Source organism: Lissotriton vulgaris, chromosome 12, assembly GCF_964263255.1.
Source record: "Lissotriton vulgaris chromosome 12, aLisVul1.2, whole genome shotgun sequence".
Classification (NCBI taxonomy): domain Eukaryota; kingdom Metazoa; phylum Chordata; class Amphibia; order Caudata; family Salamandridae; genus Lissotriton; species Lissotriton vulgaris.
This window is the reverse complement of record NC_141700.1, coordinates 713,131,812-713,149,721: the sequence shown is the minus strand read 5'-3', so window position 1 is coordinate 713,149,721 and position 17,910 is coordinate 713,131,812. Positions and strand designations below refer to the sequence as shown.

Here is a 17,910-nt window from a genome sequence, read left to right as displayed (position 1 = left end):
GGTAAGCTGAGCCACCCGCAGCAAACGCGTGACATCACTGCCTTGTGCCTTCGAGCGCTGCTGAAGGGGTCCCGTCCAGAAGAATGTTAGAAACAAACTTTATTTCAATTTGTAAAACCGGCTGCTGGTAGGTCATGATTTCAAAGTGACGTGATCTGCTGTAAATGGGGTTAAGGGTGCGCCGGGGGCAGCTCACTGACTACCTGCCAGCCACAGAATTCATTAGGATTACGACTTTTCTCCTGTGTCCTGAGCGGACGCGCTGGTTCCCTGAAAATAATGCTTCTCTGTAATTGTGCTTTGAGCTGTGGCTTCAGATAAAGGCGCGCAGGCGGTGTTCAGGCGTCTGGCACAAAGTGGTGAACTGCAGAGAACGTCAACCATTTAAAGAATTAAAAACAGACAGTGCAAACAATAGCTGACAGCTTACACAGTTCAATGTGTAAAGTGTGTATCATATTGGGAAGGTGGGATTTTTAATCTAGAATCGGAATAACATTTCTAGAATCCCACCGCAGGTCGACTAGACCTTTTTATCTGTCATAGAGTGTAGAAGGCAATCTATCTTACAGCATAACTCCAAATGTTTAGCTTTCCCCATCCGTTTCCCCGAAGAACCACTGACAAAAATTCAGGTTTAAAGATTTAATATAAAGACAAAAGCAGTTGTGTATATAAACACCTCAGTAAAAGATTTAGTAGATATACAGGCACTAATACAAACATAATCCTACGGAAAAGTCTCAGTCGACTAAGAAACAACACCAGTATGATTTCCAAGACCACCAGGCTTGCAAGAATTGCTATGATTTGGGTCTTGGTAGGCATGGAAGAAAAGAAGAAATACATCCAGGTAAATCTGTCCCTACTCTATACTAAATGACATCCTTATAACCAGATTCCCTCCTAACAAAGGAGTAAGCCGTGGTGACTTCCAAAGAAGTTCACTCACTTCGTCCGGACTTAGTCTATGAACCCATTCTCGCATGGTACCGCTCTCTGCCTACCCAGCATCTTTCTTCGCCCTTGTGCGCATCTGCTCTGCTCTCCTACCAAGGTGCTGTCCCTAATACAAATCCCACAATATGAACGACACGCCCTAAGGTACGCCCCTCTCAGAAGTATTAATTTTCAAAGAATCTTCATTACGATGTCTTCATCTTTGTTCGTTGAGAAACGTCCTTGGGTCCCAGAGCCGTCTTCTCTTGAAGTTGCTTCCCTAAAATTCCGCAGCCACTCCTCCATGTCTAGAACTAACATCCTAACGCTCATATACAATGGCCCCTTCTTTACTATCTCTGGCTAACCTTGCACCTGCAAAGGAACGCACATAAATTGGTTCGCAGCTACATGCTACTTGCAATTAATTTTCTAAAACAACCTTCTAGGAACAGCCTTTCCATGATTTAATGTTAAAAGAAACATTCCTAGTTCGGCCTGCATAATCCTCTCTCCCCACCTTGGCCTCTACACATTTCGGGATGTCACGTTCTAGCATTGGCAACATTTTCCTGTTCATTAGGCCTTCATTATTAAAGTAAAAGAATACATTTCTAACTTAACCCTTCTATATCGTCTATGTAAATGCAATAATGAATTTCTAAACATACATTTATATACATCAATAACTATTCGAGTAACCTTAACTAGATTGTCATTAAAAGCAGACAACATTTCTAGGCTAACAAGGCATTAGTATTTCAAAGCAATATACGTTACAGATATGTAGATTCAAACATATGGTTTCATAACTCTATGTCACTTTAAACATGGCTATAATCCTTTATATGTGTGGGTGCTGATTATACATGAATATAGTGCACCCCTACAATTTCTAACACAAAATTTTCCACTCTCTCAGTCCCCCCTTTGATGACCTGCGTCATCACCATCCCAACATTCTTTAAGGTAGGGACCGAGCTACACAGCACTTGTTGCAACGTTCCCTCGCCTGAGCATTTCTAATGCCCTCAGACTTCGATATTGATTGTCTTGCAAATTCTCCATTCTCTGCTCTTGTACCCTCATTGATCTTGCCAGTCTGTTTGATCTGTACCATTTGTACAATCTCATCAAACCCCACAATCCAATCAAACATGACACTATGATGATAAGAGGTTCCAGTATATACTCAAGAAAACTCTTTCCCAGGTTGGCAAACCAACTTAACACACCTCTGACACACCGCTTCTGCAGCCGTTCTGAACTTGGGATTATACCAAGTCTGCCTGAACACTCGTATCATTGCATCTCTTCCCAAATGCACAGAACCATGTATCTGTCGAGCCATCGGGCTCACTAGTTCATTTGGTAACACAGCCCTTCCATCTGCTGAAATCCACAAGTCCAAACTCCCTTTGGTACAACCAGAGGTCACCCACACCCTTTTCTCGAAGTCTGAAGCTTGCTCTTGCATCTTCCTCAAGTCATCCCAAGTATCTGCCACTTCAAGTATCATGTTTAGCTCGGTCCCTCTATGCATCCCCTCGATAACCTGGTCTGTGAATGAGTAAGCTTGTTCGGCACAATAACGTGCAACCTCATCCGCATACCTATTTCCCAGGGACACAAAATCAACACCTTTGCTGTGTGCTGTACATTTCACCACTGCTATTTCTGCTGGGCCCTGTAGAGCCTCCAGCAGTAATCTGACAAACTCTCCATTCCTGATAGGGGAACCTGATGATGTCATGTAACCCCTTTGAGACCACAACTGACCGAAGTCGTGAACCACACCAAACCCATATCGGCTGTCGGTGTATATGGTGACTCGAATTTTGTTGGCTGCCAAACAGGCACACGTCAACGCGACTATCTCAGCCACCTGAGCGGAGTGTACTCCTTCTAAGCAGGCAGCTTCGATTATCCCATGAATCGTGCAAACGGCAAAAGCCGCTCTTAACTGTCCAGCATTGTCCCTTATACATGAGCCATCTACAAAGAGAATTTCATCAGGGTCTTCCAACGGCTCATCGACAATGTCTGGTCTTGGCTTGGTGCACAGTTCAGTCACCTCGAGGCAGTCATGGTCTTCACAATCATCATCTAAAACATTCGGCAATGGCATCAGTATAGCAGGGTTCAAAACTGAGCACCTCTTTAGGGTCACATTATCTGCAGCAAGTATAACCTGCTCATAGCGTGTGAGCCTGTTATTAGTCAGGTGCTGCGTTTTGGTCCTGGTCATTAACAATTCTACTGAATGTGGAACGTGTACCACCAGTGAATGTCCCATCACTATACTCTCACATCGCTCAATGCTGACACCTGTTGCAGCAACGGATTTGAGACATCCGGGCAACGCTGCGGCTACTGGGTCTAAGGAAGCCGAGAAATAAGCAACTGGTCTACGGACACCTCCGTGATCTTGGGTCAAAACTGCTAACGCGCAACCCTCTCGCTCGCAGCAGAATAATGAAAACAATTTGGTGTAATCAGGCATTCCCAGAGCCGGAGCACGGCACAAGTCCTCTCTCAACGCCAGGAAAGCCATCATGCAGTCTGTGTCCCATGGTACCGGATCACTCACGTCCTTGAGCGTCAGTTTCTGTAAGGGCTTCGCCTTTAGTGAAAAATTAGCAATCCACTGGCGACAGTAGCCAACCATTCCCAAGAACATTCTAACCTCTCTTTGTGTGGTAGGCACCATCATCTTCATTATTGCCTCTATTCTGTCTGGGGACACTTTTCTTATTCCCTTCTCAATTCTGTGTCCCAAATACTGTACTTCAGGGAGACAGTATTGTAGCTTGCTGGGAGATACCTTGTGACCGTTCTCTGCCAGATGGTTCAACAAGGCGATGGTGTCTATTCTACAGGCATCTTCTGTCTCTGACGCAACAAGGAGGTTGTCTATGTACTGTACAAGGACTGAATTCTGGGGCAGTACTAGACTTTCAAGATTTCTCTTCAATAATTGATTAAAGATCGATGGACTTTCTGTATACCCCTGTGGGATACGACACCATGTCAACACGCGGTCTTCCAGCTTAAAAGCGAAAAGAAATTGGCTCTCCTCATGCAACGGTATTGAGAAGAATGCCTGACATAGGTCTATCACGGTGAACCACCCAGCCTGTGCTGGAATTTGAAACAATATTACTGATGGATTCGGTACCACTGGACAGCATGGAACGACAATGTCGTTCACTTTTCGTAAATCCTGGACAATCCTGAACTTCCCGCTAGGCTTCTGCAAGCCCATGATCGGAGAGTTACACGGACTGCCTATTATCTCTTTTAGGATTCCCTGTCTAATCATGGATTCAATCACAGGTTTTATTCCCGCAATTGTTTCTGGAGTCAGCTTGTACTGAGGTGTCCTTGGAAATTCTGCATTGGGTCTCACTTGTATCCTAACTGGCTCCACACCTTTGACTAACCCAATCTCTTCCCCTGTAAAGTCCCAAACCTCCTGTCTGACCGTCTCTCTCAAATCCCAGGGGAGTTCCTCCACTGTTAGTGCAGGATACAGTTCAATGCACAGACGTGTGTTTGCAACCTTAAAGGCAGCATCATCATCATTTGTCTCTAACTCCACTCCCTTGGGTGTGCAGTAGATGGTACAATTAAGTTTGCATAATAGATCTCTTCCTAGTAGACACACAGGACTAGAATCACATACCACAAATTGATGGTTGTCCCTGAAGTTTCCTATTCTTACTGGAACTGGCTCAGTCAATGGATTTGTTATTTTCCTATTTGCGACTCCCACAACCTGGATAGTTTGTCCGGAAAGAGGCAAGTTAGGAACCACTGCGGACCGTACAGTAGAACGTGTCGCACCCGTGTCCACCAAAAAGGTAGTGGGGTGTCCGGCTACGTCAGCTTCTACAAAGGGTCCCCTCTGATCTATCTCTAATGCTGCTCCTAAGGTGCACTCCTCCTCTTCATTCAGACACCTTCCTGTCACTGGGCTAAAGGCATAGTACATCTCCGTCTATCAGAAGAGGCATCTGTTGGTATATCTTGTTCCCTGCTCCGATCTTCGGTGGCTGGGGAACTGGAGCTCTCGGAGTGAAAGTCCCCCCTTTTGCCGCCTTGAGCTTGACTATTGTTGATCTCGGAACTTGGGGAGTCTGACTCTCCTCGTCCTCTTCCTGTACTTGATTATCTGGGTTATGGGGACACTCACGCCTCCAATGCCCGATCTCGTGACACTGATGACACCTAGTAGTTTTCTTTAGTGTCGCCAGGTCTACCCTTGGCCTTGGACCATCTTCGCTGTCTCTTTTCTGACTGCTCGATCTCCTCCCCAATGTTCCATTCCCAGACTGTCCCTGTCCTCCCGGTTGCATCTGGACTAGCATCAGTTTATCATTGAGCTTCTTTGTTTAAGAGTCTATCTCATCGCTGCAGTGCCTTGCATACCTCAGAATTTCGTCCAGGGGTTTGTTCTGCCAGCAAATCAAATGTTGCTGTATCATGAGACAGATCTCAGGTCTCAGTCCTAAAACAAACTTGGACACAAACTGTCCCATATCCTTTGGATCCATCACATCCAGTCCACTGCACCGCTTGAATATCTGCAACAGTTTCTCATAATACTCGTGGACTGTTTCCTTCGGTTCTTGTCTAGTTCTGTCTATTTTCACCCAGTCTATATCCTGTGGCAGCACCTTGGTTTTTAACCATGTAATCACCTGTTCGTATTTTATCATCACCCTTGGTGACGGTCCATTTGTATGTGCATCTCGTTCTGGCTCCTCCGTGGGCCATTCAATGCTGATTTTACACGCCACCCACAAATCTCCCGGAACCACAATGTCGAACAGTGTGTTCAGGTCAACCCACAGTACCTTCGAAATCTTAACGAACCTCTCTACCTGCTTGTACCATTCTACTGGGCTCTCTCTCAATTTCGGGAATGTGTTCGTAAAAGCAGCCAAATCTCCCCTACTCCAGGGCACATGCACGTATCCTCCGTGTGAAGGACTGGGTTCTTTAAGACCCAGCGGTGCCAGGGCACAACACCTGAAACCTTCGTGGGTAACCTGCTCCGGCGTACAAATCACAGAGACACGGGACACTTCCTTCGACGTCAAAGATTCAAGGTTTATTTGCTGCAGGGAACACAGAGATCACGGCAAGTACACAGCGTGCAACTTGGGGAGACTGCTTCAAATTGGTTCTGTGGATCGCTCCTTTTATACAGTTTTTACCCATAGGATAACATTGAACACAAAAGTTTACAACCCGGTTCCCATCATTATCCCCCAGAGGGGTCGCTTTGGTCACTTTGAAACACATGAGGTCCGGAACATAAGCGCGGAAGCATTTGGCGGTTCCCAACTGTAAAAACCCATCTTCCCACCATTAGCAAAATTCCAATCAGCAGTAAAACAGATCGAAATAGGAACAAGGACAGGTGTAGAGGAAGACGGAGACAGTGGGGAGATTGGAAAGGGTGTAAAAGGGGAGGTATCGGGAAACACGAGATACAGGCATCAAAGGGACGTGCCTAATGAGATGCACGGCTGAGACAATAAGTCCGTGCGGCAAGATGAGCCTCGAGCGGCGCCATCTGCCTTACAGTAGCAACCCCCTCGTCATAAAGACACTCACAAAGAACATGTGTCTTCCGCGGATATTTTGGGAGTCCCAGGGTCGCGAAGCGGACAACGTCCGTTCGCTGGCTACTTGAGGGCAAGAGACAAAATGGATGCCATATCTAAGATGGAACCCGTGGGTATAGATGAAAAACCCACATAACAAACGAACGGTTTAAGTTAGCACAGCGAAACTGCGCACACTTACTAAACTCGTCATTTGCGGTTCATAGATACCAGACTCGACCATATTCGTGCGAGTCGAAAACACCACTTACAATTGTCACGGAACCTCACGTGAGCCACTTCCCTCAAGGGGTATGCTTCCGCATGCATCAGCCCAGCTCCTGGAGATGCCTCTTTAGTGCTCCGTCTAATACTTTTTTTTTTTTTTGACCACTTTTCCTCCCATTTGTCCAGTTGAACCCATATACGGATTCCCACTACTAGTTCTCTGATGTGGGTTTTTAATCCGATCACTCTCTTCTCGTCCAGATCTTGGTCTGTATACTGCAACCTATGGCCGCCTTGAAACGCCTTTGTCCTGGTCAGATCCACTGAATATTTGTTCGCTAATTCCGTTAATTTCTCGTGAGCTGCCCTAGCTTGGCGAGTAACATCTTTCGCTACGAACAATAGTTCATCTGCGTGTGCAATCCATCCTAGACTTATTCTGAGTTTGCCTGTGCCCCTCTCAGTCACAGAGTATGTCTGCTTTGTTTTACTGTTGCGTTACTGCTCAGGTCCCTGGCGGCAGTTGAGTGAGACTGCAAGTCACAGCTGAGTATAATGACATGTTGAACCTCTTGGAAGCTGCTTTTCTCATTTCTGCAATTTTAGCTAGAGTCTGATAAATGAAAGTTGTTTATATTTCTTACGTTTTGCAGCAGTTAACTTAGTTTATCGTTCCTCAAATGTGTGCAATTTCTGATATTATTGTTTCCTTCATCTTCATTGCTTAATTTTGTCTCGCGGGACAGTGTCACTCATAGTCATTTAAATGTCACTCATAATAACTCTAAAATTATTAAAATGTCACACATAGCAATCTGAAACCTTGGCAGCTATGAGAGAGCTGTTATTATTTGTTTAAATTGTGTAGCTGAATGGGGTCAGTCCGCTGCTCCATGTATGCAGCTGTTGGTTTCCCAACTGCTGCACTCTGCAATGGCTAATCCTTCACGCTGGTTTCGTCCTTCTGTTGTGGCCTGAGACCCATGTGGGACAGAGAGGCCCTGGAATCTACACTAATTCTCTGCATGCTGGCTTGCTTTATTGATAGCCGGTAGTAAGGAGGACCCGGGGGACCAGTGTGGGCGAGGCTGCTAGGGCATCTGTGTTTTAGTGGTTAAGCTATCTTGCTATGGATGCTCTTAATAAATAACATTGTTGTTTCAATCAATCTGAGTTACCTTCGCCCCTGTCCTGTGGTGTACTGGGTCTGAAAACTTTGTAGTCATGCAACCTGACACTGCTCTGGTCAGTTTTCAGCTGCCTGCCGTTAGTACACTTTAGTTCAATGACTTCTTAGTTTCTCCTTGCTCAAATGGGTATAATTTCTGATATTATTTGTATGTCTAAATTGCTTATTACTCGTGAGAAAGTGTCACTCATAGTCGTTAAAATGTCACTCATAACTACACTAAAATTGTGAAAATGTCACACTTAGCAATCTGAAACCTTGGCAGCTATGAGCATGATGGGAGCTGCTGCAGCCGCCTGAAACAGCCAAAGCCTCCAAGGGTCCTGCCACCACAGAGTCATCAAGGTAACTGCCTGCAGACAAAGAAAGACAAGATAAGGCATGTCCCACAATCCAGCACCACAGTTGTGGTAGAAAGACGGCGCTTCACTCACCGGCTGTGATGTAGGGAGCCATACAGGAAAGAAAAGGGCGAAGCTTTCCATGGTGCCACAGGAAGCATCTGATGCAGCAGTAAGAGCCTGCACGAGCATGGAGAAAAACCAGCACTGTGCCCGTGTGTGACTCCGGGTGAGAGGCAGCCGGGAGGATGGGGTCTCTTGAAGGCAGGAAAATCTCCGAGATAGAGAGCACGAAGGCCCGCAGCATGAAGTAAGCTGCCGGGGCCTAGAAACAATGCAACAGTGCCATCTAGTGGCCATTTAGCGCTACCACGACTGACAGAAAAAAAAATGAAAAAACTGAACAGAGCACTTCACGAAAACTGAAAGGAATCACTGCTGTCTTTGGCAGAGGAGCCAGACAAGGAGAAGGGGTGGTATGAGTGCCTTGAATTAGGCCAAGGGTGTGACTATCCTGCAATGCAATGTGAGCTACATAAAGCTAGAAGAAAAAAACACATACTAGCGAAAGTACTGGTGAGAAACAGTGACTAAGATAAATGAATGCAGCACAGGGACAGCTGCTGCAGCTCAAAGTGGTTGGGGGAAAAAGTGTACTTGTATGAAGAGAAGTGGCGTGACATCCGATGAAGAAGTAAGAGCGCAAGGAGAGAAGTTGCGCTGAAGATGCACCCCAGACATGGACGGTATCGGCTGAGCGCCCTACAAGGAACAGGGCCCAGGTGGGCACACAGCATTACTCATCCTGTAAAGCCGGCCTGACAGGAGGCTGCAAAGAGAAAGCCACTTCGGTGTGGTATTGAGGTGCCTGGAGCACGTCCTCAAGAGAGGTGATGACCTACAAGAGGTCAGCGGAGATGACCTGCAAGAGGTCGGCAGAGATGACCTGAGAAGAGGTCAGAGAAGTGGCGACCTGAAGAGAGGTCTGACAAGAGGACAGGGGAGAGGTCCGTGAAGAGGACCGAGGAGAGGTACACCAAGATTGACCTGAAATCAGAAGTAATGAATGGAAAAAGGTCGCAACAATAGGTCTGGTCACGAAATGAAGAGATTGCATTATTCTAGGGGTAGGACAGAACCAGGGAGACCCGTGTGAAGAGGCCTGGTCAAAGGAGAAGTGCAAGACCTGATTGGATGAGACTGTGTCGCAAAGAGAAATAACAAGAAGCAGGAATTGTGTGGCATGACGCCATTGTGAAAAAAAAATTCAAGAAGATGAGAGAAAAATAAAGGAGTGTGTGATCTGACAACTCGCACACCAGAAGGCAAAGATGACTGAGTGCAAGAACATCTGGCATGGACCACAGTACCTGGCAGCATCAGTGGCACTTGGAAAAAACAGCTGTTCAAGAGTCTTTGGAACACCGAGCAAACCCAGTGATTGCAGATATGCTCTTATATAGCGCTCGATCACCTGGGGAGGTATCTTGGCGCTTGCCTTGGGAACCCGTCCTGGCTTTTCCCTGTGAGATAGCCCCTACAGGGCATCCCCAAGGTGAAAGCCAGGCATCCCCGTTGTGGAGATTAAGCAAGCTTAATGCCCAGAGTTGCAGAGTGTGAACCCATGATTAGGTCAGGCACCGAAGCGAGAATTGTCAAGTCCGTGGACATTTGAGCTCAAGACCCTGCCGCGTCGGGAATTGAACCCTGGTCCCGGGTCTGACCTCTGCTGCAGGGTCTGCCTGCTCTAACCAGTGAGCCACACTTCTCCACTTGTGACATCTAGCTTTGGGGTTGCACAGGAAAATGGACGATGAGGCTGTTTGGACGTCCTGAAGAAGAGGATCCAAGCACTCCACACCAGACCGTGGTGACCAGGGGTAAAGGCCTCAGGGACACCGGTGAAAGCTGGTCCCACCAGGAGAGATGAGTCTACAGCTACTCTTCTGCAGGTCCCAGGAAGATGAAGGTCTTGTGCTAAGTGGCAGGGGTAAACAACTACCCTTCCGGTGAAGCAAGGGACTTAAAGGTGGGACTTGTAGCGCTTTCTCCACAAACCTAGTGAGGGACGTTGGAGTGGCACAGCAAAGTAAACCCAGTCCAGTGGAAGCCTGGTGAAGAGGGCTTCCGGGACATCCTGTGAGAGGGGAACACCTGCGAGAGGGGCATCCTTGTAAGAGGGATGTTTGCAACAACTCCACCATTCTAGAGAGAGAAGCAATGCTGCATTTGAGAGGATGCCACAACAACCAGGACTGGTGGGTGAATCAGCATCACTCCACCTGCACTATCTCAGAGAACTGGACATAGAGAGCCACTGGTGTCAACTTCCACCCCATGGAGTCTAAGGAGTACTGGACCCGCAGGGCAATACTGAACCCTGCTAAGCATAACTAGTGATCCCAGAGCAGATATACCATCGTCTTGTTTCTGCATGCAGCTGAACAGACTCAGTGGAAGTTTCTATTTGTTGTTTATTTTCTCCTACAGGTTGGACTTTGTTGTTACAGTTTGAATAACGTTTTGGAGGGACGTAGTGACCTGCTGGTCACTGTTCTAGTTGTTCTGTCACCAGCCACTCCCTGAGGGTTGGCTCACACCCCACGCCACACCCATCCAGCACAGGCGTAACAAGACATTTGACCCTCATAATAAAAGGGGCTGGGCGCACGTGCCCTTGGCCAGTTCTACACCCTAACCAACCATGTCTGTGTGGTCACTACATATGCATGGGGGCCTACAACCACTAGGCTAGCATACCCCAAAACCACAGAAACTGACTTTTAAGACTTGCTTACAGAATCCACCCGCTTATTTTCAGATTCTTACCCTAAACCAGTATACCAATGACAGTCCTTCAGGGTTGCAGCCACCAACCAAAATAGGTGAAACACAACACGTAGACTAAATAAATATATTTCAGGGGATCTAGCAGATAACTCCTGAATGCCAAGATTTTAGCAACAACTAACTGTATTACAACTTACTCCAATTATGTAGTGAACCAGCTCCTCAAAATGACCGTACATCAAACAAGTATTAGGTCCACAACTGTATAAAGTACAGTTGAATGAATTACAACACAAAAATATCACCTGTTGGTACACAATAATCAGGTAACAAACAAACTCACTCCAAATACTCATCAAGTGAGTCCTCAGGTACATGACAAAGTAATCAACAATTGACTTCTTACCTCTAACATAAATGTGTAATCAACAGGCCTGTCACCATTTGTAATAAATGAGGAGATTCGTTATTTTACAAATGACCAAAAGAGATAATGCAGATGCCATTATATCAAAATCAACAGTCCTGAATTTAACACCTTTAGGAGTGTGCAGTATTTTACCTATTCTTCAGTGGGCGAGGGAGGAGATTCCACCGTCGCTCATGCTTTTCCATGCTGAACATTCCCAAACAGCTGTTCACGCCGAATATTTTTACATTCTCGCCATGGCAGATTGCATAGTAACAAATACTTTAATGCGTAATTAGAGTAGGCTTTGGGTCTATCCCTTGCTTACAATAGACTCAGTGTGGTGGTCATCTTGAAACTATAGCAAATTACTATCCAAGAAGACCAATTTGCTTCTTTTGAGTTTGCTCATGCTAACGCCGTAATTCTACAAGCATTGGAGAGCCAAGACCAGTAGCTAATAAACATTTGTAAAACAAGAAACTTAGCTTTGCAAATGCTTATTTTATATGAGAATTTGGTGGATAACTATCTACAGGTAAGTTATTTTAGTTATTTTTTCTTTTATTTTTCTTTTTTTACTTGTTTGCTGCTATAACACCCAATTCCGCAACAGAATCACATTGTTGCTGAACTACATAATTTATTACACATATGAAATAAGAAAAGAAAAACAGTTGATTAAGTGGTTTCTCAGTTATATACTATGAAAAAGATATCAAAATCACAAATTACACAATGAGCTATTCAGAAAGATCTCAAACTGTATCTCAAAGAGTGTAGTAACTAAGGGCCTGATTTAGATTTTGTCAGGCGGGTTACTCCGTCACAACGGTGATGGATATCACATCCAGTGAACTATAAATCCAGTAGGCTATAATGTGATTTATCTTACGTCAGACAGGATATCCGTCACCATTGTGAAGAATTAACCATCCACCATCAAGCCCTAACTCCTCGTGTTTATAAGACATATGGAGATTCCCAAGCGATCCCATAGACTGTTACTTCAATTCTTCACTGATGCACTAGAAGGCATTCATTGTCTTCTCATAGCACCCTCAACAGGTCTTAGATCAACTCCACCGCTCAACACCACACCACTGACAAATGAGCCACACAGCAAAGAATGCTGTTAATTTTCTCTCTTCTGGGGTACACTGAAAACATCAACAGACCTTACAAACATAGCATGAAAAACTGGAATGCAAATTTTTCCTATAGGAACATGCGCACATCATTTCATTTTCTGTACCACAACAATATAGAGATCACAGGTTGACTAGATCTCACTTGCATGTTCACCAGTGATACCCATCGCAGACAGGATCTGTGTGTAAACCAAAATCAGCTGGGTAAGAATTTTCAAGCCAGCCTGACAAGCTGCTACTAAAATGGATTTATGGGGGCATGGTTAGGCCATGACAATGTATCCTGCTCTAAAAGCATCCCCTAGACTGCACACTACAAGGGAACTGCTAGAGTGACTGAAAGGCCAGTCTGTCCCTGGTCCCATACACGGTAAACACAACTTATTTTTCAGATTTACTACCTGTAATATTGGAACTGGTCTATTCCAGAAAATTGGATGGATGCTTGGTAGCGCGAGATATCATTGAGTGACCTCCAGAAATTGGTGACAAGCCGATGAAGGTGCTGCAACTATCAAAACTTGGACATTATGATCATGGGCTACACGTCTCTCTTTGCCGTGATCTACACAACATGCAAATTCACAGGTTTTACACAGACCTGTAAGATTCTCTTCTGCTTTTTAGCTCCAATTCTCTGTGCTGCAGAAGTAGAGGGTGGGTTTCATCTGCTGCTGGATGGGCTGAGGGAAAAAAGGAAACAACCATCAGATATTTATAATGCAATGGGTATCTTAGGAGTTATGATTACCATAAAGATTCTCAAGTGCATCTTAAAGCAGTGGTTTCGCAGCCATCATAAGCATTGAAATGCAGATATGTCTATCCCTTTACATTTCCAAATGTTGAGTTGCAAGCGCCCTTATTATATACTCTGCAGATAAATGGTACACAATGTTGTGGCACAATAGTAAAACCTACTGTGTATATCACCCTGTTTAGCCAGTCATAAACTAGGACACCCTCCAATGTTTAGACCCACTGATGGCAGAGGTCATTGTCACCACTGCAGAGATCTACCTAAGGTAAAATAGTACAAATATTTTTAATGTAAAATATTTGTTGGAAACCAGGAACTATAAAAAGAACATGTTACAGCACATTAACTCATCAAATTAAATATTTAATAAATAATTTAATATATTCATTTAATGTGTAATTGTTATTTTTGTAAACAAAATTAAAATAACACCTTTACTATCATTTTATATTTAATTATTATTTGGTAAATGTGATTAAACTTATTTGGTTAAATTAATTTTCTTAATTTTAATCTCTGTATATTTGTGGGTGTGGGCATGTATGTCTGTAATTTTAAATTTGAGATAATTTATTTTAACTAACATTTCCTAAGGGGCAATTCCTGCTTCCATTATTTTCTATTTGAGTGTGTTGCAGTGCCTGTGATGGCCATGTGTGGTGCTTAACGTAGCCCAAGGATGTGCTGTAGAATATATTTATGACTACATGGGCCCTTTTTGGCTGAAGTGTCTTTAGAAGTGCCGTTTGGTAAATAGCAATGAGAATACTGTTTTATGGGTGGGTGTTGGTATTAGCATGATCCTCTCTAAACCCCTCCTCAACCCTCTGTAAGCCCCTCCTTAATGCTCACAAATCCTCTTCCCATTTAGTAATATGTATTCCCCATTCTTCAGTCAATCCCCCACGCTTCTTCCACATCTACTACTAAAATATATACCTACCTCTGCATTGGAAAGATAAGAGAGGCAGAAGTCTCCCCATACATACCATTTTGTAGTACATGAGTAGTTCTACTATAGTACAACTAAAAGTATTACAAAGTGCAGTTTGTGTATAGGCCCCAAGTAATATTTAAGATTTAAAACCAAAAATCTATATTCCGTGTGTTCTAAAATCCACTCTTTCATTCTATACTAAGTGTATATCAGTGCAAGTTTTGCATTTTGGAGGGAGGATAATAATCACTAATCTCTATGCCAGAGACTAGATCCTGGACATCTAGACAAACAGATTGACGTTACCCACACTGCCATCTAAGGTAGTACAGTGTGTTCAGTGTAATTAAAGAAATGCCCTCCTGGAGAGAACGTTGCCTTTCTGTACCCATTTCATGTTTCATTTTCCCCAATTAAAAGTAGAAAGTGAGAAATATTTCTAATATGACGCTAATAGACTGACATGTCACTACAGTTTGTAGGGCCGAACATTTAATGAGAATAAATGCAATGTATCCCGAGCAAAATCAAACAATGGACAAATCATCAATCAAAATAAAGCAGGATAGGTGTCAGTCTTCTTCTTTAATGTTCGCTACAGCATCTCTTTGATTGCTAGCCAACACGTATTTCGTCTAATTTTAGCAGTTTATGCATTTAGACTTCATCAGGGCTAGAATATACAACAAAAACAGCAATTACAAACTAAATATGTCATATAAACCATACTAAAAAGTAAAGTAGAGAAGACAAGTGTTTTCAACCCAGTGACATCAATATCACCTTAGAAGACAGGAGCATCCAAATAGCATTGTCGTCTGTATGTCAAGATAATAGATTCGAACAGCACACCCAAAGTGAGTAAGGCATATTCGAGTGAACAAAGAGTAACCAAAAAGTTCATCTTTTGTTTATAAAAGGATAAGTAGTGCAGAGACAAACTCAATAGAACCCAAAAGATAACCAAAGTGCAAAGTAAATAAAGAATAAAAAAAGGAAAAAAAGAATAACGTGAAGGGACATATCCAACCAAGTTCAATCCACAAGAAACAACATATTTTATTGCTGGGGACTTAATATAAATGTTCTTTTTTAGATGTTGTGACCGGACTTTGCCCTGACGAGGGTTTCGTTTATTCTATAAATTGAGGTGCTACTTCTTCACGGAATCGACTTTATAACTCCAAACTTAGTGAGTATTGCAGATATTCTTAAGACTTTTTTACCTAGCGTGATGATGTAGATGATTGGGAGTGGTAATGCCACTTTAAGGTCAAATTGGATTTCATACGGTAAATATTTCCTTATAATATTTTGTTATGCAGCTAATTCATTGCGCCACTCGGAACAGAGAGTCAGTGGTGTCGCCAGTTTCGTAAATATATGTGCTGGTGAGCGTTTATTTTAATATTCATTTTTTCTTATATTTATTGTTCCTCACTTAGGGTTTATTGAGGTAACACAAGTTTCTTGTGGATTGAACTTGGTTCAACACGTGTTGGCTAGCAATCAAAGAGATGCTGTAGCGAACATTAAAGAAGAAGACTGACACCTATCCTGGAATATGATGCTTTATTTTGATTGATGATTTGTACATTGTTTGATTTTGCTCGGGATACATTGCATTTATTCTTGTTGATGTGGTTTTACTACATTATATGATGACGCTAAATAGACGTCATTTCTATCCCTAGTAGCAGCCATAATAAGTTCCATCTATTACTATTGACAATAGAGCACGATCACATAACCTTCTATCTATTGCTTTTTCATTCTGAACATTTAATGCCCTAAGCTATTTTGTATGTGGCTATTTAATATTCATCGGGGGACAATAGAAATGGAGTGACTGAAAACTTTTTCAGAGTGAGGTCAGGTAGGCTTGTGAAAGTGAAGTCTTTGCTTGGGATGGTCTTTGGTCCTTGTAGACAAGATATGGTCTAGTTGTTGACTAATTAATCACATAAAATTGTGATTAATAAGGCAAATACTGAGTGAATAAAGTGATTTATAATGTGGTTTAGCTGTGGCGCTGTGTGGAGTGAGGCCTGCAGAAAACCGGGAGGCAGACCTTGTGGGTGGTGTAGGAAGAGGAATGCTGCCCGCTGGTACCTCTTTCACCATCCTTGGAGGGAGTGGTACTGGAGGACTGTCGTGAATAAGCACTGTTGCCAAGTCCATTATAATGGTAAGGGTGGGTACTTGGACCCATGATTGAACAGCCTGGAGAGTTTAGGGCAGAAATGTGGTCAAGTGGTTCAATATTAGTCGATTAATGATGATGCCTCTCACCCTAATATCCTCAACCAACACAATTTTGGGATCATAGTCAAATTGCTTGATCTTCTTGCAAAGACCTCACTTTTTTTATCTGCAATAATTAAATATTTAGCAAAAAAGATGAACAGGTGATGCTTAATCAGTTATTTCTATGAACATGATGATACACTGTGCCTGGCCTCGCATAAGACCCAGGCGACACTAGCACTGGGATTCTTCCTGGCCACTGTGCATAGAGGGCTGCTGCTTTTAGGCTACAGGGATAAGAAGACTGAAGTCTGTGGCCACTGTTGCTGGGTCTGCTTAGAAATCCTGGAGTTTGACTGAGTGTAGGGAGGAAGTTTGATCTCTTGGTCAAGTACTATCCAGATACCTGATTTCTAACGATGTCGCTTGACTGAACACAATTGTGTAATTTTGGGTAGATTAGTTTATATCCTGCCTGTGTCTCACTTCATGGTCTCGCGATAAGTCATTGTTGGCAGTGGAACCACAAGACCTAATTTTTAATCCCATCATTCTCATTGTAACCTATTGCATAGTCCTGGGAAGTTGACTTTATCTCCTTGTGCCTCATGCTCCTTACCAGCACAGACCAACCCACACATCCATTAGCTGAGCTCCAACTTACAAATAAACAAAACCACCGTGACAGAACATAAATAAAATGCTCTGAAGCACATGAGATTGAATTTATTGTGCAGTGTCTAGAATGTGGTCCTTTGTAGCTTTTATGTATTCCTTAAAATTGTGGAGGAGATCAGCTGTGGAAGAATAGTACCTGTGCCTTCCCTGAGCTCCATGGTCCGGTAGCCCTCGAGCCACTGGTAGCACGGGAAGTGATAGGTCTTGCCCAGAGGACATTGTACGATGACCCTGTTGCAGTACCAGCTGCTCTCTGGAAAGAAGGGGTGGGGTTCCTTGTAGAGGCGGATGAGAAGAATGTCTCCCAGATCGTCTGCGCCTTTGATAACAAACTGGTCCTGCTGAGGAACAGTAAGAAGACACAATTTCATGGATAAACCCAAATGTATTTCTGTTGTCAGATATTTAGTCGAATGATAGTGATTATATTTGAAAAATTGATAAAATACCTCTTTCTCGCATTCGTACCCACCTTTTTATGATTTATTTTAATGGTGTTTTTTTACTCTATGCACTGGAGAACTGCTATCCAGTGCCCAGTTTATGTGCTCTGAAGTCTAAAACATGCAGAATTTGATTACTCTTGGATTTCCGTATTTAGTTCTCCTATAAGACCATAGTATATG

General features: G+C 43.5%; 1 protein-coding gene across 2 annotated transcripts in view; it reads right to left on the bottom strand.

Moving 5' to 3' along the window:
* LOC147678090 (hydroperoxide isomerase ALOXE3-like) overlaps nucleotides 1-17,910 on the bottom strand; it is a 155,803-nt gene that overhangs the window by 110,905 nt on the left and 26,988 nt on the right. For both annotated transcript variants that reach the window (XM_086945957.1, XM_086945958.1), the window contains exons 2-3: nucleotides 17,421-17,625; nucleotides 13,264-13,345 (exon numbers count right to left, since the gene is read on the bottom strand). In XM_086945957.1, the coding sequence (XP_086802083.1) occupies nucleotides 13,264-13,345; nucleotides 17,421-17,625 (287 nt within the window). The remainder of the gene's footprint in view (nucleotides 1-13,263; nucleotides 13,346-17,420; nucleotides 17,626-17,910) is intronic.